Source organism: Diplodia corticola (genome assembly GCF_001883845.1).
Source record: "Diplodia corticola strain CBS 112549 chromosome Unknown scaffold5, whole genome shotgun sequence".
Classification (NCBI taxonomy): Eukaryota; Fungi; Ascomycota; class Dothideomycetes; order Botryosphaeriales; family Botryosphaeriaceae; genus Diplodia; species Diplodia corticola.
The window spans coordinates 502,204-528,686 of record NW_017971484.1 but is presented as its reverse complement, the minus strand read 5'-3'; the positions used below and the strand labels follow the sequence as shown (position 1 = coordinate 528,686).

Here is a 26,483-nt window from a genome sequence, read left to right as displayed (position 1 = left end):
GCCGGACGCTGCTCTTTGTGCGCGCGAGACCGGACGTCTGTGGCGGGATCGGGGCGCGCGCAAACTCGGCAGGACGGCGTCTGCGCGGGGGCGCTTGCAATTGAAATGGTCTTTTTATGTATCTGTTGCGTCTAGCTCATGAACCGGTCATGAGAAAAATCGTCGCTCGTAAAGGCTCCTATAGGGGGGAGGAGCACTTTTTCCGGACGAAGGCCACAGCATCGAGGTGCGTCGATCAAAGCGCCGTATTCCCGAGTCGCGGGCGACGGGGCAGGGCGCGTTGGCTGGGCGCTGGGCGAGGCAGGTGTTGACCTGGCGGCACTGCCAGTAGACGGCTCAGCCGGCGCGCATGTGACGGCTCAGCCAGGCGGCGCAATTGTGCGGTGCGGTCGAGAGAGGCGCGGGGAGCTGCGGTCGTGGGCCCTGGGGGTCTCGGGCGCGGTCGTGGGCGGGCGGGCTGGTGTCTGGGAGCTGTGGGCGCAGTCGGGGGTTTCGCTGGCGGGCGGCGCCTGATACGAGGCCTCAGGCGGCAGGCGTGAGGGGCGGAGATGAGGGTCGCTTTCGCACTACAGCCGGCGAACGAGGGGTCGGTCGCCAGCGGGAGGCGCGCGAGGGAGAGCTCGACGGGGACGGCGGCGAAGGCGACGACGACGTGCGCGAATTGTCGGGCTTGGGGTGGTCAGACGTGGCAGCGCGCAGCTCGAGTGCACAATGGCTGCCCCCAGCTGAGGCAGAGACCAGTCGCGCGCTGCGGAAGGTTGCCTTAGCGCATCAACTTCCCGACGGGCCAGCCCAGCACCCCGGCCTTACTCGCGCCCCAGCGTCGCTCACTGCCGCCGACTCCCACACCTCGACCTCCACCGCGCGCACCGCAACGAGCCCGCCCCGGCGCCCGCGCCCATGCCCGACTGACTGCCCGTGTGCCGCTCGACGTCGCCGCGCCCGTCCATGGCTGAGCCGCCGCCCGCGGAGCCGCAGCCCGCCCCTGCAGCGCCCGCAGAGCCCGCAGAGCCCGACAGCCCGCGCCCAAGCTCGAGCCACGGCGGAGACGGCGAGCCCGAAGCCACCACGGCGGCCAGAGACTTCGATCCCCATGCTCCCGACGACCCTGGCCGCCCGGCTGCAGAGGGAGACGCGCCGCCGGGCCCGTCGCGCGAGGGCACGCCGCCGCCGCTGCCACCACGCCCGCGCAATCTGACCGCGAAGGCGTCGACAGATTCGTTCCGCTTCAGCGCCAGCGCCAACGGCTCACCCCGCCCCACGCTGCAGTCCAAGGCCACCACCGCCCTGTCCATCCATGACGTGCAGTCCTACAGCGACATGTTGCGTGATGTCATCTCGTCGCCCGCCTCGCGCCGCTTCTCCTTCAACAGCCCCCGAATCGGCCCAAGCGCCAACGCCAGCGAATTCGGCGATGCCACGAGCGTGAAGAGCTATGTCCCGACGCTGGAGGCCGGCGCTGATGTAGAGAGCATACTCGAAGAGGTCATGCCCGGGCAGGAGAGCTCGGTGTGGAAATCGCTGGGGGCTGCTTTCCCAAATGTAGACAATGAGGCGGCGCTGTTTCCCGAAGATCCTTCATTCAGGGTGGCTTTCGAACGCGAGTTCGACGAGCTGGAGGAGTTCAGGGCAGATGGTTCAAACGAAGGTCAGGCGGTCCTCCCGCACCAGAAGAAGCTCGCTGATGGTCCTACTGCATGCAGAGGTTTTGACGTATCAATGGAGATCCAAATTGAAGCACTACCTGATTCTGTCCTCCGCCGGAAAGCCCATATACAGTCGACACGGTGACGACCAGCTCATCGCAAACACAATCGGCGTTGTACAGACCATCATCTCCTTCTACCAAGATGCCGATAACGTGCTCAAGGGATTCACCGCGGGGGGTGTGCGTTTTGTCGTCCTGTCCAAGGGCCCGCTGAATCTAGTAGCCATCAGCAAGCTTGATGAAAGTGATGGCCAGCTGCGGACGCAGCTGGAGTCATTGTACATGCAGATCCTCTCCACCCTCACCCTGCCCAGCATGGAACGCATGTTCCGTAACAGGGCATCCACAGACCTGCGAAGGCCGTTGCAAGGCACCGAGACGCTCCTGTCGGCTCTGGCCGACGGCTTCACGCGCGGCTCGCCATCCACCCTTCTCTCTGCGCTTGAGTGCTTGCGATTGAGAAAATCGCACCGCAAAGTGATTGACAACACCCTCCTCCAAACGCGCTCCCCCAACCTCCTCTATGGGCTGCTGGTCGCAGCCGGCCGCCTCGTTAGCGTGGTGCGACCGAAAAAGCATTCCCTTCATCCCGGTGATCTCCAGCTCATCTTCAACATGCTCTTCGAAGCAGGTAGCGTGAAGGCGGCGGGGGGCGAGAACTGGATTCCCCTTTGTCTTCCAGGCTTTAACAACACCGGATACCTTTACATGTACGTCAGCTTCATAAACGTCAACGAAAAGAACCTGGACCCCACCGCGGAGCGGCCGTCGACCTCATCGGCGCAAGAGGATGAGGTCGCAATACTCCTAATCAGTGCGAACAAAGAAAGTTTCTTCGAGATGAGAGAGATGAGGGACCAATTGGTCAACGTACGTTCACTAGCTTCAACATAAACGTACAATCCAACTAATGTTGTATGCAGCAACTCGAGAAGAATGGCAGCCTCCAGGCCATCCGAACAGCCGTCAACCGAGGTCGACTCTCATGCACAGATATCGTCCCGGGCACCGTTCTTCGACATTTTATCTACAAGTCCCGTGGCAATGTACAGTTCACCATGCCGTCGTACGACCCATACTTCAAGACAGAGCTGGACCGCCGCCTGTAAGTGATTGCGCTTTTGCTCGATGGCATAATCTAACGAGGATTGCTTCAGTCTCATAAGCCTCTACGCACAACTTCATTCACACTTGCACACCCGGCCCACTCACCTCAAGATTCACCACGGCACAAGTACACACCACATCAGTCTCGCGTGGACGACGCCCCTCTTCGAACTATATGCCATCGCACCTGGAACAACATCTCGCGCAGCACTAGCACAGGCGGCCAATAAGGTCATCCACTGGGTGCGACGAGAAGAAGAACGTGTCTTCATCATTGGAGGCGCGGTGTTTTAGGCCCAATTTAGGAGTGTGTCATGTACTAAGCAACAATGGATGAGTTCGTCACAACCTCGGTGAATTTATGCAGGTAACTAAATGACTTCTATTTTTCATGCTTTTGATTTCGGTTTCTTCGAAACGCAATTCACGACAATTTTCCATCTGACCCTACAGCATCCTCACCTCGTTGAGTGGTCCGTAATCCACCCATCTGTCGTCGACAAGCTCAGTCTCGATATCCTTGACATAGTCGTTGTCCTGGGGAATCGGGGTGCCGGAAGACGTTGGTGGAGTCAAGGGCGAGGTACCTGGCGCCGAGTACACCGACGACCCCTGAGACGGAATGATGCGATCATGCAGCTTCCTGTTCCCGGGCTCCACGAGCGTCGCCCGGCCTCTGACGGCAAGCTCGTGGGCAGCGGCAATCTGTGCGGGATTCGGCCGTGGGGTCAGGCTCCTCGCCGAAGAAGAGCGGAGCTCCGCACCAAGCAGCCTGCAGTCTCCACCACTACTGCCGCTGACCACGCCCCCATCCACACGGGCGCCGGGCTCCACGTCCTCGGCCATGCCCTCCCTCTTCACCTCTTCGACCCAAATCTCCGTCCTCTTCGCCTGGTCCCCATCCGCCAGGGACGCGGACGCCGACCACGAAGGCGGCGGCGGCTGCGGCCGTCGCCGCCGCCGCTGCTCCTCCTCCCTATCCGCACGATCACTCGCCACCACGACCTCGCCCCCCATCTTCCGCCGACCACTCTCCACCGTCCCCTTCCTCGCCACCGCCGCCTGCCCGTCGTCGTCGCCGCCGCCGTGCCCCTTACCCAACACCCTCCCCGTCCCCTTGTCCACCCACTCGGCCTCCCCGCCGGCGCCCTCGACGCGCTCGAGCTCCGGCATGGAGAAGTCGCCCAGCAGGTCGTCCCCGCTCCGCGGCAACTCAGGCAGCATGGGCGGCGAGGGGTCGACCTGGGCGTTGCGATGGCCGTTGTTGCTGCCGCTGCCGTTGCTACTACTGCTATTGCTCTTCCTCTTGCCGCCGCCGCCGCTGCGCAGCGACATCATCTGCCTCATGGCACCGCCGCCACCGCCGCTGCGCTGCTCGCGGGCGTTCCCGACAACAACAGCAGCAGCAGCAGCAGCAGCGACAGCGGCGGCTGGAGAAGACACGGGCGTCGGGGCCGCCGCCTCGGCCTGCCGCTGGTGGCGCTCGTCGCTGTCGTCGTCGGTGTCCACGGTGGTGATGGCGGTAGCGGCACTGATGTCGGGCAGCAGCAGGTTCGGGCTGGACAGGCTCGTCAGGCCGGCGGGGTGGGCGATGCAGCCGGACGGCTGGAAGCCGTGGTGGCGGGCGGCCGAGGCGGGCAGGCTGCGGCCGGACTCGGACGACGGCGTGCGCGAGGGCCCGCGGAGCGCCGTGGTCGACGCGTTGGGGTGGGTGAGGAGCCGGTTGGCCGTGGTTCTGCTGCTGCTGTTGGCGCCGGCGGTCAGGAACGGCCGGTAGCGCATCAGCTTGGCGGAGGTGGCGAGGAGGCCGCTGGCGCTGTCGGACTTGCTGCGGCCGCGGGCGATGCGGGTGTTGGTGTTGGCGTTGGCTTTGGCCTTGGTGTTGCTGCCGCTGCCGCCGCCGAGGTGCATCGTGGGGTCGAGGGAGGAGCTGCGCTTGGCTGTACGATGGATTTTCATGCGTCGGGCCAGCGAGTCGGCGGCGTTGGAGACGCTTCTGTTCTTCTTGCTGCTGTTGCTGCTGTTGCCGGCTGCTGCTGCTGCAGTAGTACCAGTCGCCTCGGCGCTGTCATTCTTCTTCGACGCAGCGGCGGCGGTCAGGTTGTCGGCGGTGAGGCTGTTGGCGAACACGCCGTCGAGCGTGTTGGGTTTCTCTTTCTCGGCCTCCTCGTTCTCTGCTGCTGCTGGTGCTGCTGGTGTCGTAGCTGCAGCAGCTGTCGACGGCGTCATGGCCAGCCCCGAACCGCCCAGCCCGAGTCCCAGTCCCTTCCCGGCCGTGAGCCCCTGCAGCGTGGCCGACGTCTTGCGCCGCCGGAACCCCTTGTGCGGCGACACCGCAGCATCGGCGTTCGCGACGGCTTCATCCGTCACGTCGGCACAGTTGGAGAACGAGATGTGGCCACCACCATTATCACCGGCACCGTTCCTGCTCGCCCCAGCATCCGCAGACGGGGAAGAGGAAGAGTGAGAAGAGGGAGAAGCAGAAGCCGAAGCCGAAGCAGCAATGCTCCCCCAACTGCCCCTCCCCTTTCCATGATGGCCGCAGCCGCGACCGTGTCCATTGACCACCGCATTACTCCTGCTCAACAACCCCCCGCTCGCCGCGCTGGCCGGCCTGCTGCTCTGCAGCGGCCTCTCATCATCATCATCATCATCGTCTGCCCCCTCCTCTTCCTGCTGCTGCCGCTGCTGCTGCCGCTGCCCACCAGCAGTGGCATCGTTTTCCGCACCCGCGCCGGCATCCGCTCCACCGGCACCAACACCACCACTCCCCGCGCTAAACCTCTTCCTCGCCTTCTGCCACGCCGCTCCCATCGACGACGACGACGACGACGACACCGCCGCCGCCTGACCCGCAGTAGCGTCCGCAGCCCCGCCGCCGGCACCGCCACCCGTCCTCCCCTTCCCTTTCGTAGCCGTAGCCGTAGCCGTAGCCGCCCCCGTCGTGGTCGTCGTCGACGACGTGACCCCGCGCAATCGATCCCCAAGCATCTTCCCCAAGCTCCCCGCCGACGCCGTCCGCTTGATGGTGCGCACGAAACCGCCACCGCCGCGGGTTCCACCGCCGCCGCCGTTACCGCCGCCGCCGCCGCCGCTTTCCGCCCCAGCCGTCGCGGCGGCGGCGGGCGAAGAAACGTCCTCGGTCATCAACGGCAGGTGCGTCGTCGACGCGCTGGCCGAGCGCGAGGCTGCTGCCAGTGCGGAAGCGGTGGTAGGAGTACTGCTGATGCCGACGCCGATGCTGCTGTCTTTTCGCCACGGGAGCTTGCTCATGCCGCCGCCGCCGCCGGCGCCGCCGGCTTGTTTCGTCGTCTTCTTCGGCTTCTTTTTTAGTAGCGTCGGCTTGTCGTCGCTGCTGCTGCTGCTGTTGCTGCTGCCGCCGGGGCCGGTCATGCCGAAGGATGGGTTGGCGGGGCTCGTGGGGTTGGGCATCTTCGTGCTGCTCTTGCGGCGGGAGTTGCCGTCGGTGGTGGATGTTGCGTTGGGAGAGGAGGCGAAGGGGTTGGTGAGGCGGAAGCGGGAGAAGAGGTTTTGGTGCTGGTTTTGGTGCTGCTGGGGGTGTGGTGGTGATGATGATGGCGGCGGCGCAGAGTGCGGGTCGGGGGATCTGGTGGTGGGGCTGATGTCTTCGACCATCTTGATTCTTTTTTTTTTGAAGTCTGCTGTATTCCACGATGTTCGGACGGAGAAAGAGTGCTTCGTTCGTTCCTTCGTTTGATTTTTTTTTTTTTTTGGTTTACTATGGGAGCTCAACCCGCGCGGCGGCGCCTTTTGTCGATGCTGCGAAGACGAAGAGAGAGCAGGAGAGATCCGATAGGCAGAAAGCCGAGCGTGTGGAGCGTGGGATCAGGCTGGAGATGTTGAAAACAAGACGGCGCTTTCACCCCTCCTTCTTCCTTGCGCGCGGATGCACAATGCGATGCAGGCCCTTGTATGTACTTGACCCTCACGTCCGGGCGGGGTACCGATGATTATACGCGTCTGCGGTGTGGGCGTCTTTTCCGAATGCAGGGCAATCCAGTAGCGATTCTTCCTCTTTTGTGTGGCCTAGTACGTAGGCAGTACTCCGCCACGTCCTGGCAACTCCACTCGTGTTGCGTGACCCCTGTCACTCCTTCCTCACGTCAGATGGTCAGACTTGCGAACGACAAGCGGCGGCCGCACCACCGCATCGTCACCGTCGCAATCGCAAGGGGAGCAGAGAAACGGTGCGCAATCACTCACCTCGCAGCCCCGGCAATCTCGATCTCGCCTTCCAAAGCCGAAACCAAGACGCTCCACGCACAACCAACCACGTGGTTGATCTCGGCCCCTCCTCTTGATCCCTGCCTGTTGCTCGCCTCCCTCTGTCTTCCTCGTCCACGTTGACCTCCGCGTCCAGATATAAGGCTTGCGTTTCGACTCGACACCGCAACAGCCAATTACCGCCAGCCACTGACAGCAGGCCACACTCGATTTTCCCCGCCAAAGACCCGGTGTGCGATCGAAGGAAGAAACTGTCGAGAGAGAAGTCGGTCGATGTCGCAAGCGAAGGGAAAGAGGTCGTTGCTCGATGTGGTATTTCTCTTTTTTCGTTTTTCGTCCTGCCTGACTTCGTCCCGGTCGTCCAACGAGCGACGGTGAGAGTGAACAAACAGCCACCCCCGCCAAACAACAAAATCTCGCGGGGCTTAATCCAATGTATAATATTTAGGAAAGCAAGAAAGAAAGAAAAAAAAAACGAGGAAAAGATGAGGAATGAGTTCGAAATTCTGTTTCTGAGACAGGCCGGATCCGTAACGTCTTGTTGTATTTTGTACTCCCGACTATTTTCTTTTTTTTCACTCTCTCTTTTCGTAACCGAATCCGGCAGATGCTCAGCTAAACTGAGACTACTGGATAGATCCACAAATTCCTAGTGCCTAAATCTAGAATGACATGTGGGGGTGAGGGGATGGTAGAAATCTGATGGTTGGACAAATAAGTTAAGGAAATCAGGGCGGTAGAAAGACGTGCCCAGCACGTAGTGAGTACATAGGTGTTGCACATACAAACTGTCACAAGAAACCGTCAAGGTAAAAACAACAACAACAACAGAGAATGCAAACTCTTTTTAAGGGCAGCATCAACGTGACCGTCCCAATCACATGTTCGCATCTATCAAAAGATATAGAACAAGGAAAACAGCAGAGTAGTTTTTAGAGAGAGCGACTGGAGCCTTCCGTTGGACGCGAAAACTATCGTCATCGTGGCTGATGATGCCCTCGTTCATCGCCCTGTCGCCGAAAACGGCTAAGACCCGAGAGCATGGGCATAGGGAAGGCAAAACGCACGCGTTTCCATATCAAAGTCAGTGGAACGCAGGAAAATCAAGGCGAGCGCCATCGCCAGAAGTTTAATCCGTCCTCATGTCGCCACCGTCAACAACCATTCCCCATGACATATAAACAATCCTTTCTTTTTTATAATCTGCTGCTGCCATCATGCTAACATACACCTATAAGGCCTGCTAATCTCAAACCATACTATATACCGCATAAGCGACGAATGGAGACTTTCCCCTGATTGTCCCGTCCCGCGCGCACTAGACCTTCTTCCGTCATCCTTCCCGCCGTTCGCAACCAGACATTCCAGCTGCATTGCCCCGCACATCCATGGGAAAAAGGAGAGAGAAGGAAAAAAAAAAAGCCTTTGCCAAGTCTAGAGCACGCCCCACATGCCAATCACTCCCTGTCACTCCCGCTGATTACCTGCCCGGAACAGTAGACCGAGAAAAGAGGGTATGGTCGAATAAAAGTATAAGCCTTAGCAACAGCCAGCGTGGCCCAATGAAAAAGGACCCCCTCCGTCGAACAGGCCGGAAATAGAAGAGGCCTCGGCTCAGCGAGTTCGGGAACCAAGGGCATGCAGCCAAAAGGGGGTTCTGGGAGACACCGTTTTTTCATCTTTGTCATGTGAATATCCCTCGACTCTCCTTCCGGAATTGCTTAGACGGAATTAGTAGTCTGCAGCAGAATGGGCGACTGCAGAGAAAAGGATGTAGTTGATAGTGAAGCTGCGAAAACCTCGCTGTACGAGGATAGAGAGGTCCGTTGAGCGAGCTCGCTCACCCAACAGCCTGCTCAACAGGTCGGCCAAACTTTGCGGGAATCACGCTCGGTACAAGCCATTGGTCAATGGGTGTTTCCGTCGCAAGGAGTTCAGGAGTCTGGCGTGGTGGTATTGACTTCCGAGTCCTGCAGCCATTCTCGGGTTTCCTGCCTCTCCAGCTTCTTTTTCGCGCCCAGGCTCTTGATGAATTCGCCACTGCGGAACCACATACTCTTGATCCTTTCGAACAATCGCTTGGTCCGGAACTCCGACTTAGGCATACCAGTCGCGCCGTCATATGTCTGCAGGCTTCCACCCGTACCCGCCGGAGAGTCCGTCGTGTTCTCCGTGGAACTTGCACCCTCGGATGAGGCACCCGCAGCGCGCTCAATGGCGCGAGGTTCCACAGCCGACTGTGCCCGAGACAAAGTCGCTGGAGGCCCGATCTTCGACCTCAACCGAGTGAGACGCTTGCGGAAGGTGCCTCCGTGCCGAGTTTGTGAGCTATCATCCGAAAAGAAGCTCCGAACGTCGTCAAGGTTGAATCGCGACGGTGGTGTGAGTCCACTGGTCGGATAGCGATCTCCTGGGTCATGAGCAAACTCGTCCAAAGACACGCTTGAGCGGATCGCCCCATCAAGCCCCATGGTGAGCCCGAGTTTCCGTGTGACGGAACCCATGACGCTTCTACAGGGGCGATGGCTGCCTTTACGGCTGTGTTTGAACGTATCATGGGTCTCGGTACTGTCCGGCGTCATGTTCTGCCTCTCGCCAGATCCCTTTCTGCGGTTTCCATCAGTAGCGGTGGAGTATTCAGAAGAAGCCGGGGAGTGCAATCTCAACCTGGAAGGGCGAGATGCAGCTGAGCGACTCCGCACATGAGCCTTCACTGGGAAGGTGATATCAATCCCAGTGGTGCTCTCGTTCCAAGGGAACTTCATGTTCATGTCCCATGGCTTCACTTCTTCAGACACTGCCGGGGGATTTGGCTCATTAGTGGCGACATGGCTTGGCTTTCCACGGACATGAACGGGCATCGGAGCCTCAAGCTCCGCCAAGGAAGGTTGGCTGACCTCGACATCAGGAGTTGTTGAATTCGAATCCTTTCTTTCCCTCGCGCTCTTGAACGATTTGTTGCTGCTGTCCGTGTCCTTGATTTCTTCCAGCCGTGGGCTCTGGATGTCCTTGTCTTTATGATTGCCCTTGCATTGGCTCGTGAGTTCGTCGTAGACGTCATCATCGACGATCACCAACGTTGTCCTACCGGGCATTGCTCTCAGACGGCAAGACGATCTCATGGTGTTCAAAAGACCAGGCCGATCTCCCAGATGGCGAAGTTCGTGAACGTCCGACTTGAGCTCCGGATCTTCGATTATCTTTTCGAGATCTTGTGTTTCTTTCGTGGCTTCGTCCACAGTCTCACAACTACTGTATCGCTTGAGGGACGGAAGCAGTTCGGACAGACGCTGAGTCAAACCAGCTACCGATGGAATTGTCAGCCTTTCCACCTCGGTCATGAGCTCCTCGGGTGAGTAAGGCCTGGTCTTTGACAAAGTGGATGGCATCGAGGTAATTGACATTGCATCGGACCTGGCTGGCTCCACAATGATAGGCGGAGTGGCCTCGCTCTTCCCGTTTCCTCCTTCATCTTCCACTTCGACGGGCGGCACTTCAACAGTCTCCGGCGTTTTCGGACGGAAGTCGGGTCGATGGCTGGTCTCGTCAAGACTGGCGAAGAAACTGCGGTACTTCTCCCTAATGGGACCGAGAGACACGTCCGCGTCAGGATATTCAGTTCTTAACTCGACATGTGCTCCATCCAAGGATAACGTGGACCGATCACCAAACGCGTCGTGCAGGTTTTCAACCAAGTCCATCTGGCTGAAATGCATGGAAGGAATCAATCGAGTATCCGCAAGCGTCCCACGTTTTGGCGACTTGAACACAGAGGCGTTCGAGGCTCTCAGAGACGACGCCCGCGCCAAGAAGAACGAGTCAAGGGAGTTGCCTTGCGCAGACGCAGCAGAGCCTCGTGCCAATGGGATCTTGAAGTTGGCCGATGTCCTCCTGTCAAAGCCCGATGAGCTCAGGTCTTCATCTGGAACACGCGAGAGGGGAACTTTGAAGTTCGTCGAAAATCTGTTCGAAGACACCCGCGTAGAAGGCCGTTTGCTCAGGTCCGAGCAGCTTTCCTCGCAGGATTCCTCCTTCACATCGGACAGCTGGCTTGGGTACCTTGGGGTACTGGATAGCCTCAAGTCCTGCGCGATTGTGTTGTTGACTGAAACACTCGAACTCGGAGGCGGATACTCGTTTGGCTCGAATGATTGCGACGAGGGCTTTTTCACGGGCCAGACCAAATGTGTCGTGGTATTCACGCTCTCGCGTGAGCTGTAAGATCGAGCTGGAACAGAGTGTGTGCTTGTCGACTGCACAGTTGCGCTTCCTGGGGTGGACTCGTCCGTCGTGAATGTGATGGGAGTAGCTGCCGGCGTCTCAAATACCAGTTGCAGCTCCTCCTGTGGAGCTTTAGTTTGTACCGGGGTTTTCACTTCAACCGGCTCTTCTGGAATTGAGAGGTGTGCACTGGCAGCCAACGGAAGAGGAGACGAATCAAAAGCTCCTTTGAGAAATCCGAAAACATCTGACCCAGGTGAGCTTGCAGTGAGTATGGGGGCGGAGATTCTCTCCTTGATATCCACGGATGATTGCTTTGGAGTCAGAAACATGGACTTGGCCCTCGTCGACACAGAAGCAGGACTGAGGCTCTTCAACAGTGAACCGGCCCCCCCTACAGACTGCTCTGTCGATCGCGGTGTCCCCTGTGTAGGGTCGCTTGGAATCTCCAGCTTCACTTGCGGTTCAGTATCTACAGCGTCCTCGATCGAGAGAGTATCCGAGGATTCAACCGAGTCCTGGGCCATTGAGACTGAGAATCGATCCTTTGACTCCCGATCTGGCTTCTCGTCGCCCGCCTTCAAGTCAATACTTTGGTGCGTATAGACTTGCGTATCACCCTCCGACACGACTGTCCCCATCTCCTCTTCGGCGGAGGACACGGAGTCAGAAGATGAAGATGATTTGCTCGGTGTCAGGCATGGTGTAGGGCTTGGAGGATGGCCCGTCTTTCTTTCAACCTTGGCATCCATCTCCATGGGAACCTTGACATCCAAAGTCATGGTGGTGGATTCGTTGGCTGTAGATGAGGGCTCGATAACCGAAAGAATCATCTCCCTGGTGATTCTCCTGGGAATTGGAGAAGGCATTACAGATGCCGGAAGCTCCACAGGTTCTGGCTCATAGACAGCGACAGGTGAGCCTTCGAGTTCGGCTACATCTGGAAGAATATCGGGGCTAGGGGTGTGTGGACCGTAAGGCATTTGTGGAGGCTGGCCAGCGTCCCCATTCTCTCCAAGAATGGATCTCACGTGGCTCGCAAAACCACCAGGAGTAACGTTGGCAGTCTCAGCAGCCGGTAGCTCTTTCTGAATGCTTTCGAAATGCTCACTATAATCGTAGTACTCCAAGGCCTGCTCGGTCTCGACCTCGCCGGTACTGTTAAGGACATCCGCCTCAGTAAGAGGTGAAGCAGCCTGGTGAACCATGACTTCGGCAGAGTGGCTGACTCTCGGAGTCTGGGGCCCCAAGGAAGGCGGACCCGACGATTGAGCATCGGAGTCAGTGCCGTTTGTCAGCGATGTCATGGACCGTCTGGGGGCGGGCCTCAGCATCGGTGTAGAGCCATTCGGGCCCATCGGGCGGCGCGATGCCATTTCAGATCCCATGCAAGGGCTCTGAGGGAAAATTGGCGCCGATCTGTTGAGCTGATTATAATATAGAATCTGCTCCATCTCATGCAGAGGCAAGGGCGAGCCGGTGGTGTATCCTGAACTCTGGGCAGATCTGTGGTAACCCGGCGGAAAAGGCGCGGAGGCCATCTCGTGTGGCAGCATGGGCGACACAGGCGATGTTCTCATCCTCGTCAGAGATGATTGGCCATGATATCTCCTCGGCGGGCCGCTGGCAACATCACTCATTGCGGGAGAAGGAGAACGATAGCCCGGACGCCTGAGGCGAGTGGGGTACCGATATGGGGAACGCGGCCTCTGAACGGGTTCCTGGTGCCTGAGGCTGGTGAACGATCGCGGCGCGGACAGCTTCTGTGGTGGAACAAAATGATTTGTCAAGGAGTATGAACGCACTTCCTTGGAGAGGCGGGTCGAGGGAACAAGAGGGGAAGCGCCGGGCAGGTTCATCAACGTAGGCGATACCGTATCCGGCACGAACTGGGGAACATTAAGGCTGCTGGTAATGGACCGGCGTGGGACCGAAGAGGTCGAAGGGCGAGATCGATGCTTGCTGGAAATGCCGTGCATGGTCTGCGTCTGGTTGGAGCCGACAGAGACGCGCGAGCTGTGGTGATAGTTGCTACGTCGGCGATGGGCCGGTCGAGACACCTGCGAAGCCCTGGCGGACTTGTTGAAGGACGAGCCGCTCGACACTCCGCCGGACACGCCGCCGATGTCTCCGAGCTCAGTCGAGGTTCGAAGCATGTTCATGACGCCGGAAGAGAGCATGTCAGACTGCGGCTGAGTCGACCTCCGCGTACCTCTCGAGCCTGCCGACATGTTGGAAGCACGGCTCAGCCGGCCACTGACGTTGGGGTCCAGCTCCGTGAGCGGCATTGTGAGAGACCGGAGGTATCCAAACCGATGCCAAAGAAGCCTCGACGACACGAGGCTGGAACGTGATGGAAACGAGTGAAGGATGAGGGGTGGAGTGACAGGAAGACGAAAGGCAGCAAGCAGGATGCAAGAGGGCGGCCGAAGCAGGCGGTGGATGTAAAAGGCAGGCGCAATGCGTGGCGCTCTTCGCCTTGTTCGTCGCCAGGGACGAGCGACAGGAAACAGCATCAAGAGAGAAAGGGCGTGCAGCGCTTACGCTTAACAGGCAGAGTCAACACGGAGCAAACCAAGTGGGAAGGAACGGCAACAACAGCAACAACAACAACAACAACAACAACAACTCCTCTTGCGCGCGAGCAGCACCATCACTTCCGTGATAGCCAAAGTGCTTGAGATTTACAACCCCCATTTTTGATGCATTCGAACCTACGATGCGTTCCAGCCCACGTGTGGACCCAAGCCGATGCAATGCTTTCCAAATGTTATGCATGCTTCTGAACCAAGAGAAATGAAAACCCGAGATGGAGGCAACCGGAAGCACTCAGACACCTTTTCTAAGAAACTTACTATGCAACCAAAACAATTAAATAAAAAAAAGGCTTCAAAGAGCACCGTCCGCAAAAATATGTTCATAGACATTCGTTACCGGTGTGGCTTCGAAACGCTGACAACGAGAACAGTGGACACCGGTGTGGAAGCCCAGTATGAGAAGGGGTATCGAAATAAAAACAGCGAAGGTATGAAAATAAACGCCTCCAAAGCATGAATGTCGGGTGCACCACCCTTATGTCCGCATTATTCTGCTTCAGACTCTAGGGTCGGCCCCAGTTTGTTTGTCGAATGCTTTCGACGGAAAATGTTGCGAAGACCTCTCAGGCTCGACCTTCGCTTCATGCCAGACCCAGTGCTGTAATTAGAGGCAGACGTACTGGGGCGCGTGACAGCAGTACTCGGCCGTGAGTCATTGGTGTTGAGGGTATTGGTTTTGGAAAGAGTGCTTCCAGTAACGCCGGATCTAATGGACATCGCAGGCGTGGTGGGCGAAGGGGGCGGGAAGAGTCCAAACTTGTGTCCGGACGGATTGCGGCCCTGGCTTGTTCCAGGCCTAGATGACGGGTTCTTGTTAGGCGTAGGGGCGAGCGTGGCGGCTTTCCTCTCGTTGTCAGACGACCTTGAGGATGGAGAGCCAGAAGAGTACGCCGAATCGACCATAGGTGAACTTGGCTTCTCTCGGCTACTACGAAGCGACAGTCGCTTGCGAAGATTGCTGGGAGTCTTCACATGTGACGAGTTGGGAGGTCGAGAAGGAACAGGCGCGGGCGATGCGGGCGTAGGGTTTTGATAATGAGATCCAGGCTGCGCTGATGAGCGCACGGGTGAGCGAGCAGGTGACCGGGTGGGTGACCGCGCAGGCGAGCGCGCAGGCGAGCGCGCAGGCGATCTCGAATTGGGCGTGGTCGCCCGGGAGCCGTCCGGCGTAGTGCCACGGCTTGCCCATTCTGGTGGAATTGGGGTCTCCAGGCGTGGCTCCGGAGTCCTTTGTCTTCTCCTCTCCCTTTGCTGGATGGTTGGGCTCAACATAGAGTTGCTCGATTCTGCCGGGCTTCGCGGAGGCGGCCTGGGGTGCTCAAATCTCTGCTCTATGGGAACAGTGTGATGTTTCTGCGGCGGCCGGGACTGTGACCTGTGGAGAGCGCCGGTCACTGCAGGACTCAGTGAATCGGGCGCGCGAGGAAGAGGCTTGTCGCCCGGCAAGGGCGTGCCCCGAGGCGACGCCCAAGCAGAATCCGGCGGGCTAACAAGCCGCGGCCTCGAGCTCTGTCTGGAGACAGTCCGCGGGGTCGACCTTGAGGTCGATCGCGAGCCAGGTCGTGAATCCGCATCTGGCGTCCGATGAGCAATCTGAAGATCCCAATTAGTCAACTGGTGTACGAACGCTCCTTCCTCACCGCGACTTACAACGCTTCTCCTGCTTGCAACACCCGCCCTCTTCGTCATCTCGTTGAGAATGCTGCCCAGCTGCACTAGTGCGACGCCCAACTCACTTCCCTTTGTCTGCAGATTCCTCAGGCACTCGAGCCAGCCCTCCGAATTTCCGCACATGGCCATGTATATGTCCATCAGTTCGTCGTCGCCCTCGGCCCAGTTGGCTCCAATACGAACCAAGTAGCGCGAGAGCTCTTCTGTCGCCTCTCCTCCGGTCTGGACGTCGACCAGAGAATCGTTCATGGCCCGAGCGGTGCGCTCCACAATCTTCTCGATCTTTTCGTTGCCCTCGATGATGGAAGTGCGGAACTGCCTGTCGTCCAGCATCATGTCGAAGATGTTGACGTGCTCCAGCGGCAGCTTGAGGTGGTTGATGCGCTCCTGGATGTCGGCGAGGGCCAGGTCGAAGTCCTCGGTCGTCTTCTCCAGAAACTGGTCAACCTCCTGCACGTGCGTCTTGAGGATGCGCGACACCTCCTCGTCGCTCTTGGCCAGCTGCTGGTTGAGCAGGTGCACGCCAAAGGAGATCTGGGCGACCAGCTTCCACAGCGGGTGGTACTTGGCGCTCGGTTTCTTCCTCCACTGCGCGTTGTACGACTCGTTGTAGTCGTCCTCCTCCAGCATGCGCTGGCGGCGGGCCTGCGCGCCACCGGCCCGCTTGGGCTTCACCTTCTCCTGCTCAGCCACCTCGGCCTCTATGATCGACTCCTCGAAGGCGCCCTGCATGCAGGCAATGGGGTGGACCGGGGCGCGGTCGAAGGCGGGCGCATCGTCGAACTCGTCGTCGCCCTCGTGGCCCAGGGTGGAGGCGTCTTCGTCTTCCCACGGCCGGCGCGGCGCTGGCGCTGGGGAGGGAGCCATGGCGAAACAGGCCTCGGTTCAGCTGTGCTCGGTGTGGGATGGGGGAGAGCGGGACTCAATGCTGCGGGCGCGCGAGGTGCACTCGAAGCACGGCTTATGTCACGGTGGAGCTGCAGGCGTGCGGATTGGTGAAACAGCGTAGCGTAATGGGCCAGCGATCCAGGGTGTGCTACCACGCGGTTGCAACCTCGCCGACTCGGAGACTCGGGCGCGGATCAGGCACAGAAGGGGAGCGCGCGGAGGACGGCGCCCGTGGGCATGCTGACGGCTGGACGTGCGATCGCGGGGAGGGCAGGCGGGCTGGTGGCAGCGGGCTGGGATTCTTCTGACTGCAGCTCTCGTGAGTCGCGCGCAAGTGGTCGAGTCGACGACGGAGGGAGCAGCACGGTGGCTTAGCGTCGGAGGCGAGCGCTGCGCAGTGACCAGGGGCTTCTATCTTCCGCGCCCACCGCCAACACGCTCGTCTCACCTTCGTCGCCGGCCGCGAAGCCCATCACGTCAGGTCGCGGGCGCTATGTAGATCCAGGCCCCCAGCCGCCAACCATATGCCAGCCGCCTTCTCCGCAAATGCAGTAGTTTGCGGCTTTGGCCGCCGTCTACTGCCGGCCCGCCTCCCTGCCCATCCGCTGGTCAGCCGCCGCGAGACACGTAGCGAGTGTAAGCCCACGCCGTGTGAAACGCGAAACAAATCTATCTGCCGTCCGCCCATCCACACCGTGCAAATAGAGTTAAGAGCTGCCCCGCACGTGCATGGCAAAGCCTTTGCTTCATTTCTTCAGTCTCAGAGTCGCGCAAACCATGTAGCAGAAATCCCCCCCCCTCCCTCCCCCGCCGTCAGAGCCTGTCCGCCAGCCAGCCAGCTCCCCCCAAGCCCCAACCCCCAAGCCCCAAGCCGTGTGTAAATGTAAAAAGCCCCGCTGAAAGATATCGTTGCCTTTTCCCAGCCGCCCAAACAAACGCTGCAAGCAACGCCCCGCCAAGCAAAACCAACCCACCCCGCCCTGTTAGCAAAAGTATGTATAACGAAGTATGATGCAGCGTCGTTGCATGTCCCTTCTAAAACATGGGTATCGAGGAGACCGCGCAAAGGCCTCATTAGACACAAGATCGTAAACCAGACAGGCCAAAATGAGAGACGGCGCAATTATGTCGCAGAAGGGCACATCGAGTCCGGCGCGATGGTCGTAAATCATAGCTAAGAAACAAAGGAAATAAACATCCCAGAGGGAGGAAGTGGGAGACGGTGCCTGCAATGTGCCCAGGGAGCCTGTTCGCATCTGGTCGCGAAGGACTCAGTCGGGCTCGTCGGTGGCCTCGTCGATTTTTGGGGGGATTTTGGCTCCCGCACCCGAAGGACCAAGGCCCTGCGAAGCCGCGGACTCCGTCTTAGCCACCTTGGAAGGGTTTCCGTTCATGCCTGAAGTGTGCTCGGTCATGCCACTTGCACCATCGTTGTTGACCGTCTGCGAATGGGCAAGCGGTGATGCGCTGGTCTTGCTGGCCTTGTCACTGCCCGCTGAATGCACCGAGTGCTGCGAGGTTGTTCGTGGCGACACACGGCCGTTCTGTTCTGCATTAGTTGACATGCAGCATAGGATGGACGTCTCGACTCACCTGCTTAGCCCACCGAAGCCCGCAGCTGTTGCATAGATCCCTATTACCGCTAGGTCCTCTTCGCCATTCTGGCGTCACTCTTGTGTGGCAATTGGCACAATCCTTCTGCATTTGGCCCGCTCCCTTCCTCCTCTTTCTCTTCTTTTTGGCAGCTAGGAGACTTTGGACTTCCTCCGCCAACAGTCGATTCCGCTTTTCCATTTGCCGTAGCTCGTATTGCCAACTTGTGCTCCTCGTTGTCTTGAGCTCTTCGAATACGTTGTCTTCAGATGCCAAGCTTGCATCTTGATGACCAAGTTTCAGTCCGTGCTGGCCAGCTGTGGTTATGGCAGCGCCGTCCGTGCTGATGAACTGGCTGGGAGGCAAACCGTGGGCCAAACTGCTGGGAGTCTGCACGGATCCGGTACCATGTGTGTTTTGCGTGGGAGTGGACGCAATCGAGCTCCCAGAATCATGCTTTGGATATATGCTCGGTCGGCTGTTTGTGTTGGCTGAACCACGAGCAAACTTTAGCAATCTGGTCTGCGCTATTACGAAAGTTGGCTTTTGGCCTTCGACAGCGTCTCCCGGGTAAATGGTGGTGAACGCTTGGAGAACCTGTCCTCGTTTGTTCATCATCTCGTGCTTGACTGAGGCTTTCTTGCCGGTCCGGGCCATCTCCAGAATCCGGTGGAAGTCTTGCCTAGACTCCTGCCGCATGAGTGATTGGATGCTCGTGCCGACCATGTCATCGGGCTGACGATCCAGGAGCGACCTGACGTGGGACGAGACGAACAGAAACATTCCAGATGTCGACATTTTGGTCCAAAGCTCGTTGTCTCCGATTCCACCGTTCGATTCGATGTCGTGTTTACTCAGAGCATACACTGGTCTTTCACGGCCAACAAGTATGATGCATTTGCGTCCCTTGCCCTGTTCGGTATGGAGGGATCCGTGGCCTTCAAACCACATGTAACCATTATGCTTGCGTCTGATGCGGAAGACGACATTTACTGTAGACCCAGATGATGTATCCTTGAGTTCTCTGGTGACCGGCACGATATCCGATGGATGGCACACGGAGGACAGTGCTGTACCAACGAGTTCAGACGCTTCGTATTCCAGGACTCGGGCAGCAGATGGGGAGAGGTAAAGGAAAAGGCCCTTGAGGGAAAGGACATGAATGACGTCGTCGGTATTTTCCAGTAGTGCCTTGTCCCACAGACGCTTCGAATGCTCGTTCTCTCCATTGACAAGAGTGTCTAGAAGAGCGGAAACGTCATCGCGCGGAATTGTTTGACCCAAATCCGTCGATGAGCCCGTTTCGGGGGTGTTGAAGACATACCTCGGCATGCCGACCGAACGCTGGTAATTGATGCTGTAGGTGCCATCTGGAACATGTTAGTGGGATGCTTTTGGAAACATTGCACGTAAATGACGAAATCATACCAGGGTTTTTGTTCGTTACTGAATTAGGCTGCTCGACTAAGTCGACCTGAAACCCGACGAAGAATTTCACATCCCCACTGTCGTCCCACGTGATTGGAATCATGGTGAGCAGGTTCATGAATGGCTGGCCTCCGCGTCGATAATTGATCAAGCTGATTTGGGCTTCTCTGCGAGTGTTGATCATGTTCTTGAGGTAGAGCACGGAATCGTCGTCCACATATTTTCTTCTCGCTCCAGCTTCAACCTGCCCGTCCGGGGACTGCAAGAACCGACAGTTTCTTCCGAGGATCATGTGCCGTGTATATCCAGTCAAGCGTTCGAAATTTTCAGAGCAGTAGACAATCGGGTTGTCATCCTTGTCCGCATCGCAAACGACGAAAGCGCAGGAAAGGTCGACCGATCCAATGTTGATCTCTGGCTTCGGTCTGGTTGCGACTCGCATGAGAACGCCTAGCATGTCGAATCCACTTGAAGAATAGGCGTTGTGGAATTGGGTTTGAATATGAGGCCTGTTTGCCATGGTAGATGGAAACCCCCCTGTTGGAACGGTCAGTCACGGTTAGCACCTTGCGGGTTGACTTTTTGTTACCTGCCGGAGTTGACCAGGGTAATGGTCGTCCTACAGACCCTCCGGATTGGGCCATAGGCTGTTGCCGCTCATGGCCATAGGGCGTGGAGACGTTGGGGCCCGGGCTTGGAGCGGGAACAGACTGTGGCTGCGGCATGTTGCCATTCGGAGGCCGACTTGAGTGAGCGCTCGGAGTAGCGCTGTTGTCTTGGCTGTTGCGACGAAGGCTTGGCGTGTGGTTTTCCGAGGTGACATTCAAGTCCATATCGCCAGGTTCTCCGTTTCCTCCGGGGTCCGGCATAGGTTGCATCGAGTCGCCGAAATCTTGACCAATGGGTGACCCCATCATTGGCGATGCGAATTGTGCCTGGGAGAACATGTTGATTGGCGTGCCGTCTCCTGCGCCCATCATGCCGAGTGACGGGTCTGTCATGTTCATGCTCATAGACAGTCCAGAGGACACATATGGGCTGTTCATGCCCATGTCGAGGCCAGTTGTCGGGACAAGAGGCGATGCGTAGGAACCAGGCTGTACAATGTTACCGTAACCAGATTGGGAGCCGTGAAGTCGCGTGTCCATACTGATGTCGCCGGAAGATGGGCGCCGGCGCTGGTAGCCATGGTCGCGGCGCGCGAAGGCATCTCCGACCATGCTGTCCATGTTCGGTGCGGCGGTGGCGGGATCGAATTGATATTGGTCCAACTGGCCTGGGGTAGCACCGCTGAACTCCATCATGGATACGCGCCGCATGTCGCCTTCCAGACCCGAGGGCTGACCGGAGTTGTAGTGCATGGGGACGCTCTGACGACGCATGGTCTTGGAGTTCTGGTTGACTATGTCATCCAGTGACTGGCCACCGACCATGTCGGAGCCCATGCCATCCTGCGTCATCACGCCCATCATGTTGTCCCCGGGGCCGGACTGGTCCATCGGATAGTAGCCATTCATCGTGGCGGAGGATGCCCAGATTGAAGAGCTGGGGTGCGAACGACCGAGGATTGATGGAGATCACCCGCTACTCGTGTGGTTGGCGCGAGCTGCCCGGCCGCATGAAGGGTCGGTGCGGCCCAGAAGGGCGCTGGAGGTGGCTGTTGTGGTAGGTAGCGGGGGGGCCGAGGCGCCTGCGTCGTTGCGAGGGAGGGTTCCGGCGGCGGCGGGGCGGAGGGTTGCAGAGTTATCTCATCAGCATGCAGCGCGTAGGTCGGGCGCAGCACGGAGACAGGATCGGTTGGGTTTGGCACGTGCGTCCATCACGTGGGACAAGGCAGGCGGTATTTCAAGCCTCACAGCCCACCCCCGGCCAGATGCACAGCGTCAACCGTCGTCTCGCGGATAGGCTCTCGCTGTGCCGAACAGACTCGGCCTTGGCAGCGTCGCCGCGCACACAAACATGTGTGCTGTCAACACGCGACAACCGCTCTTCCGGCGTGAGCTTGGCCGGCATGAGCTATGACGACATCGCCGACCGCCTACCACAGTACCCGTGGTACCCGCCATGCCGTCACTCCAAGACGTCCACAGCCAGCCAAGCATTTTTGCTTCTCAGAACATGAGGTTTTTATGAGATCTCAAGATAAACGCGGTATCGATATCTCCCACGTGTCGTGCAAAAGTGGATTCTCGGCTAGGCCGTTCAATGCCCATTCGTCGCCAGCCCTACACATCCGGGATGGCGTGGTTGGACACGACGAATGGCATCGATGATCGATCCCCTGAAGGCTTGTGGTCTTCGTCGCTGGCTAGGCGTTTCGCGAATGTCGAATACTGTCGGCCCCGGCTCCGGTTCCGTCTGAGTAAATGCACTTGAGCATTATTATTGCTTTGGTGCCGGACTTTATTCCACGGCCCGCTGACCGATTTGCACAAACAGATCTATCTGCCCTTATACTTGATCATCGTGGGAGACTCCTCTCTGCCATGATATGACGGCCAGCTGTCCGCTGCATGACTGAGGGAACGAGGGAGACTTGCGCTGAACACGGCCATTCACGTGCAATTGGAAGGTTTGGCGGCATGAGGTCGCTAGTCAGCCTCCACGCGTCATCTGGTGAAGAAGATTCCGATTCCGATCCCTCGGAACTGGTCCTGCGCCTCCAAGGAGTAACGAGATTGGACCCTCGATTCCAGAATCGGCTACTGTACGGTTTCAAGGGGCAGCAGCCTTCCAGAGGGACCCTACTACGTGCAACAGCGGCATCCCTGGAATTTTCGTGTCCAAATACACACGAACGAGAGCGAAAATCGCAAGTCTCACGATCCGATGCTCCTGATGCTAAACGCACAGCTGCTTGCAAAATTTCCCTTTTTTTTTCTCTCGTTAGTGACAAATTGAAGCAAAAGTTTTTCTGCTCTGATCTAAGCAAGCATCCATCAAGCATGGCCATCTCGCGTTGCATCGTCCAGGTTCTTCGAGAATTCGCTCTCGTGATATTTTTGGTGATGCTGGTGTGGTACTAAACTTGAGGATGAGCGAGTCTCGAATTGGCTGTGAGAAGGCAAAGTCAGACGTAGCATCAGACTGTGAAGAAAACCGCGTCAATGCGAGATCCTAAATCAGCAGCTGTGAGATCGCGCAGGTATAACATATCAGTAATGATGGTCCCGTGGGAGAGCGGGCAAACTACTTTTGACATTCCTGCTCCGTAGTCTGACAGCATGTAAGCAATCATATATCGACAAGCCCTACTACTGCATCTGCCGTACGCTCTTCAGGTCTTCTCTCCTTTTCTCTTTTTTTTCTTTCGCACAGTGGTTTCGTCGAAAGTCCCTCTTCTCTTCGCCAGTTTAACCTGCGATGGCCATTCTGAGTAAAGCGTGCACGGACCATTACGTTGCGAAGAGCAGTGAATCCGCCTGTGCGAAACACCGCAGAACCCACCACCACCGCAATGATTGTCCGGCGGCTAGCTGCGCGCACAGGTAAGCCACCGTCTGCATCCATTGTCAGCCACCCTGCACAACTGCCGCATACTAACCGCTCGCGCAACCTCAGGCCGCAATGCGTTTGCTCACGGCAACGTAGCAGCGGCGCCTGCACGGCAATGGCGCCGCTCGTTCGCATCCGACGTCGACCTCCTCGAGCATAGCGCCGAGAACTCGCTGAAGGAGACGCGCTCGATTGAGACGGCGCTCAACAGCTCCATGGAGCAGCCTGTGCCTACGTTCAACCCGAATGCCGCACGCGACGCCGCTCTCACGGATCCCACCGTCGCTGAGAATTGGTACAACAGAAAGCACCTGGGTATGTCGAGCCTGCCCCCGGCCTCTGAGAAGGCACAATTGACAGTGGGGCTATGCAGAACATGTCCTTAAACCCGTCGGCACCGCGCCCGAACCACACTACCAGCCGCACCGACTGCTCACGAACCCGCCCCGACCGCAGGATGTCACGCTCGAGCTGCTTCTCGCCTCGCAGGCACATCTCGGCCACGCCACGTCGGTCTGGAAGCCGGCGAATGCGCGCTACATCTTTGGCATCAGAGACGGCATCCACATCATCTCGCTGGATCAGACGGCAGCGTACTTGAGGCGGGCGGCGAAGGTGGTGACGGAAGTATGCAAAAGAGGCGGGCTTGTGCTATTTGTTGGAACGAGGAACGGACAGGACAGGAGCGTTGTCAAGGCGGCTCAGTTGGCCAAGGGCTGCCATCTCTTCGATCGGTGGATTCCGGGCAGCGTCACGAACGGGCAGCAGATTCTGGGCAGGTGCCAGCTGAAGGTGGTGGATGAGCTCGACCGCGAGATGACGGAGTTTGCGGACCAGCTGGTGGATCGGGCGGTGCTGAAGCCCGACCTGGTCGTGTGCCTGAACCCGCTCGAGAACTACGTGCTCCTGCACGAGTGCGGACTCAACCACATCCCCACCATCGGCATCATTGACACGGACGCTGATTCCACCTGGGTCACGTACCCAATTCCCGCGAACGATGACAGGTAAGCTCTGGTGGTGACTAGACGGGTCGACGCAATGCTGACTTGGACTCTTAGTCTGCGGTGCACCGACGTTATTGCCGGAGTGCTGGGGAGAGCGGGCGAGGAGGGCCAGAAAATCCGGCTAGAAGCGGCCCGCCAAGGCGTCGTAACATACAGATCGCCGGACCGGTTTGAGGCGCCTGAACAGTTTACTTCCAAGAACCAAGAGGCAGCAGGCCAGGCCGAGAAGCCGGTAGTAAGGCCGGGAGACGGGTCGTCTCTGGCGGGTCTCTCAGGGCGGGAGGCTATCTAAAATAAAGTTCGTGTAACTATTTGTACGATAATAAGCTTGGCACATGCTGGCGAGAAGGCGGATCCCAGACATGCAAGACGGCAGCTAAAGGCAGCCAACGCCGTGTGATGGTCAACGTGCACGTGAGGAGGCATTCGCGGGAGCAGAGCAGAGCAGAGCAGCACACGCGGTGGAGCACGCGGTGGAGCACGCGGGGCAAGCAACTCCAGGCCGGCAGCATCATCATCAGTCATCATATCGGAAAGTGCGGCGGTATTGGCGGGCTCCGGCAGCTGGTTAGCGCGGGGCCAAGCGAGAGAAGCACGCCATCCCAAAACATCAAGCCGCCGATCGCGGAAGTTAAGTTCAGGAACCCACTCAAACCCTGATCCTACCACCACCCGCATAAATCAGCAGCCCTCCACTGGACCATCGAGCGCGGTCCCTGCGTGCCGCATTTTTCGTTGCTTCCGCGTCCAGCTTTTGGGTACCATCGTTGCTGCTGCTGCATCGTTTCTGACCCTCGCGCGCGCAAAAATGGGCGTCGAAGCCGAGCTTGAGGAGTCTGGTGGTCTTGCCAGGACCCTGAAGGACCTTTTCTCTGGTGCCGCCGGCGGCATTGCTCAGGTTCTACTTGGTGAGTATATTCCGGAGCACTTCTGTCTCTTCCATCTTCTCATTTACCTCCAATCGTGTTATGTGTTGCAACCAACTCTTTTTTTTTTTCGCTCGTGTAGTCAGTTCATGTTTAACTTACCCTTCTCCTTGCTTTCCTCAAGATGCTTAGCGTTATATTGCATGCATGCAGGCGATGAATCGATGCTAACCCTACTTCCCTACAGGTCAACCATTCGGTATGTGGATAAGAAGAGTTTTCACGTATCCGCCCGGGAGTCAAACTAACATAGGGCGCAAGATATTATCAAGGTCCGTCTGCAGACATCCGAGGCATATACCGGTGCTCTGGACGCCGGTGCCAAGATCTGGAAGAATGAGGGTCCTCTCGCCTTCTACAAGGGCACCCTGACGCCTCTCATTGGAATCGGCGCATGCGTAAGTCAACTTTATTCTTAACCGCTTCTTCTCGTATCACACAATTTCTTGGAAGTACTCTGCATTTATCCTCTCTCTCCCTCCCTGTTTCTTTCTCTCTCACGCACACAAAAAAAAACCTCCCCGCTCACATCCCCCGCAGGTCTCCGTCCAATTCGGCGCCTTCCACTACGCCCGCCGCGCCTTCGAGGCCCGCAACCTCGCGGCCGGCGGTCCGGCCGGCTCGCACGACCTCTCCTACGCGCAGTACTACGCGGCGGGCGCCTTCGCCGGCATCGCCAACGCCGGCATCTCGGGCCCCATCGAGCACGTCCGCATCCGGCTGCAGACGCAGCCGCACGGCTCCGCCCGCCTGTACTCGGGGCCGCTCGACTGCGTGCGCAAGCTGTCCGCGCACGAGGGCGTGCTGCGCGGCCTGTACCGCGGCGAGGCCGTCACCGTCCTCCGCGAGGCGCAGGCGTACGGCATGTGGTTCTTGACCTTCGAGTACCTGATGAACGCGGACGCGAAGCGGAACGCGATCGAGCGGAGGGACATCTCGACGCCCAAGGTGGCGCTGTATGGAGGCTTGGCCGGCGAGGCGCTGTGGCTCGGGAGCTACCCGTTTGATGTGGTCAAGAGCAAGATGCAGAGCGACGGGTTCGGGAAGGAGCAGAGGTATAGGAGCATGACGGATTGTTTCAAGAAGACGTGGGCCCATGAGGGCATGGGCGGCTTTTGGAAGGGCATTGGCCCGACGCTGTTCAGGGCCATGCCCGTCAGTGCGGGGACGTTTGCTGTGTGAGTTCCTTCCTCTCTGATCTCTCTTTGCGACTTGTGTTTACTTTTTTATTTTGACGGGAGAATCGCTGCTAACGAATATTTGTAGGGTCGAGTTGACTATGCGTATGATCACCTAGATGGCATGGCGTGTATTTCGACTGTCTTTTCGAAAAACGTCTGCTGTGATAGAATATGATAGAATAATACCCAGGTTCTGTACATCGGGTCCAGCTGCCTTTTCTTTTCTCACTCTCACGCGATGAACAGCCCTATGAGATATTGCTTTCAATAGTCCCACCAGGTAATGGGCCCAAAAGCTTCTGCAACGGACCGTTGTACCTAAAAAAAAAAAAGCGGAACAAGGTAGAGTCCGCCGAGGTATTGATTTCTGTTAAACAGACAAAAAGGACAAACATTCGCCTCAATGTCTGGTTTTG

At 58.1% G+C, this 26,483-nt stretch overlaps 7 protein-coding genes across 7 annotated transcripts; 3 read left to right on the top strand and 4 right to left on the bottom strand.

Annotated features, from left to right (window-relative positions):
• Positions 1-948: 948 nt before the first annotated feature.
• Positions 949-3,109, top strand: BKCO1_5000168 (vacuolar fusion protein mon1; the record flags this gene model as incomplete). The annotated part of the gene is made up of 4 exons (XM_020276754.1): positions 949-1,648; positions 1,704-2,578; positions 2,632-2,813; positions 2,866-3,109. 4 exons carry the CDS (start codon positions 949-951, stop codon positions 3,107-3,109), a joined length of 2,001 nt encoding a protein of 666 aa, XP_020134043.1.
• Positions 3,110-3,262: 153 nt separating this feature from the next.
• Positions 3,263-6,451, bottom strand: BKCO1_5000167 (uncharacterized protein; the record flags this gene model as incomplete). Its single annotated transcript, XM_020276753.1, has 1 exon — positions 3,263-6,451. One exon carries the CDS (start codon positions 6,449-6,451, stop codon positions 3,263-3,265), a length of 3,189 nt encoding a protein of 1,062 aa, XP_020134037.1.
• A 2,543-nt stretch (positions 6,452-8,994) lies between these two features.
• Positions 8,995-13,569, bottom strand: BKCO1_5000166 (uncharacterized protein; the record flags this gene model as incomplete). Its single annotated transcript, XM_020276752.1, has 1 exon — positions 8,995-13,569. The coding sequence occupies one exon, from the start codon at positions 13,567-13,569 to the stop codon at positions 8,995-8,997; it is 4,575 nt and encodes a 1,524-aa protein (XP_020134038.1).
• A 795-nt stretch (positions 13,570-14,364) lies between these two features.
• BKCO1_5000165 (uncharacterized protein) lies at positions 14,365-16,416 on the bottom strand (the record flags this gene model as incomplete). The annotated part of the gene is made up of 2 exons (XM_020276751.1): positions 14,365-15,471; positions 15,529-16,416. 2 exons carry the CDS (start codon positions 16,414-16,416, stop codon positions 14,365-14,367), a joined length of 1,995 nt encoding a protein of 664 aa, XP_020134035.1.
• Positions 16,417-17,708: 1,292 nt separating this feature from the next.
• BKCO1_5000164 (white collar) lies at positions 17,709-20,975 on the bottom strand (the record flags this gene model as incomplete). Its single annotated transcript, XM_020276750.1, has 4 exons — positions 17,709-17,981; positions 18,031-19,400; positions 19,459-19,995; positions 20,048-20,975. The coding sequence occupies 4 exons, from the start codon at positions 20,973-20,975 to the stop codon at positions 17,709-17,711; spliced, it is 3,108 nt and encodes a 1,035-aa protein (XP_020134036.1).
• Positions 20,976-22,915: 1,940 nt separating this feature from the next.
• Positions 22,916-24,252, top strand: BKCO1_5000163 (mitochondrial 37s ribosomal protein mrp4; the record flags this gene model as incomplete). The annotated part of the gene is made up of 4 exons (XM_020276749.1): positions 22,916-22,946; positions 23,020-23,268; positions 23,327-23,960; positions 24,015-24,252. 4 exons carry the CDS (start codon positions 22,916-22,918, stop codon positions 24,250-24,252), a joined length of 1,152 nt encoding a protein of 383 aa, XP_020134170.1.
• Positions 24,253-24,768: 516 nt separating this feature from the next.
• Positions 24,769-26,183, top strand: BKCO1_5000162 (mitochondrial carrier protein; the record flags this gene model as incomplete). Its single annotated transcript, XM_020276748.1, has 5 exons — positions 24,769-24,868; positions 25,074-25,085; positions 25,148-25,284; positions 25,427-26,064; positions 26,153-26,183. The coding sequence occupies 5 exons, from the start codon at positions 24,769-24,771 to the stop codon at positions 26,181-26,183; spliced, it is 918 nt and encodes a 305-aa protein (XP_020134041.1).
• Positions 26,184-26,483: the final 300 nt, after the last annotated feature.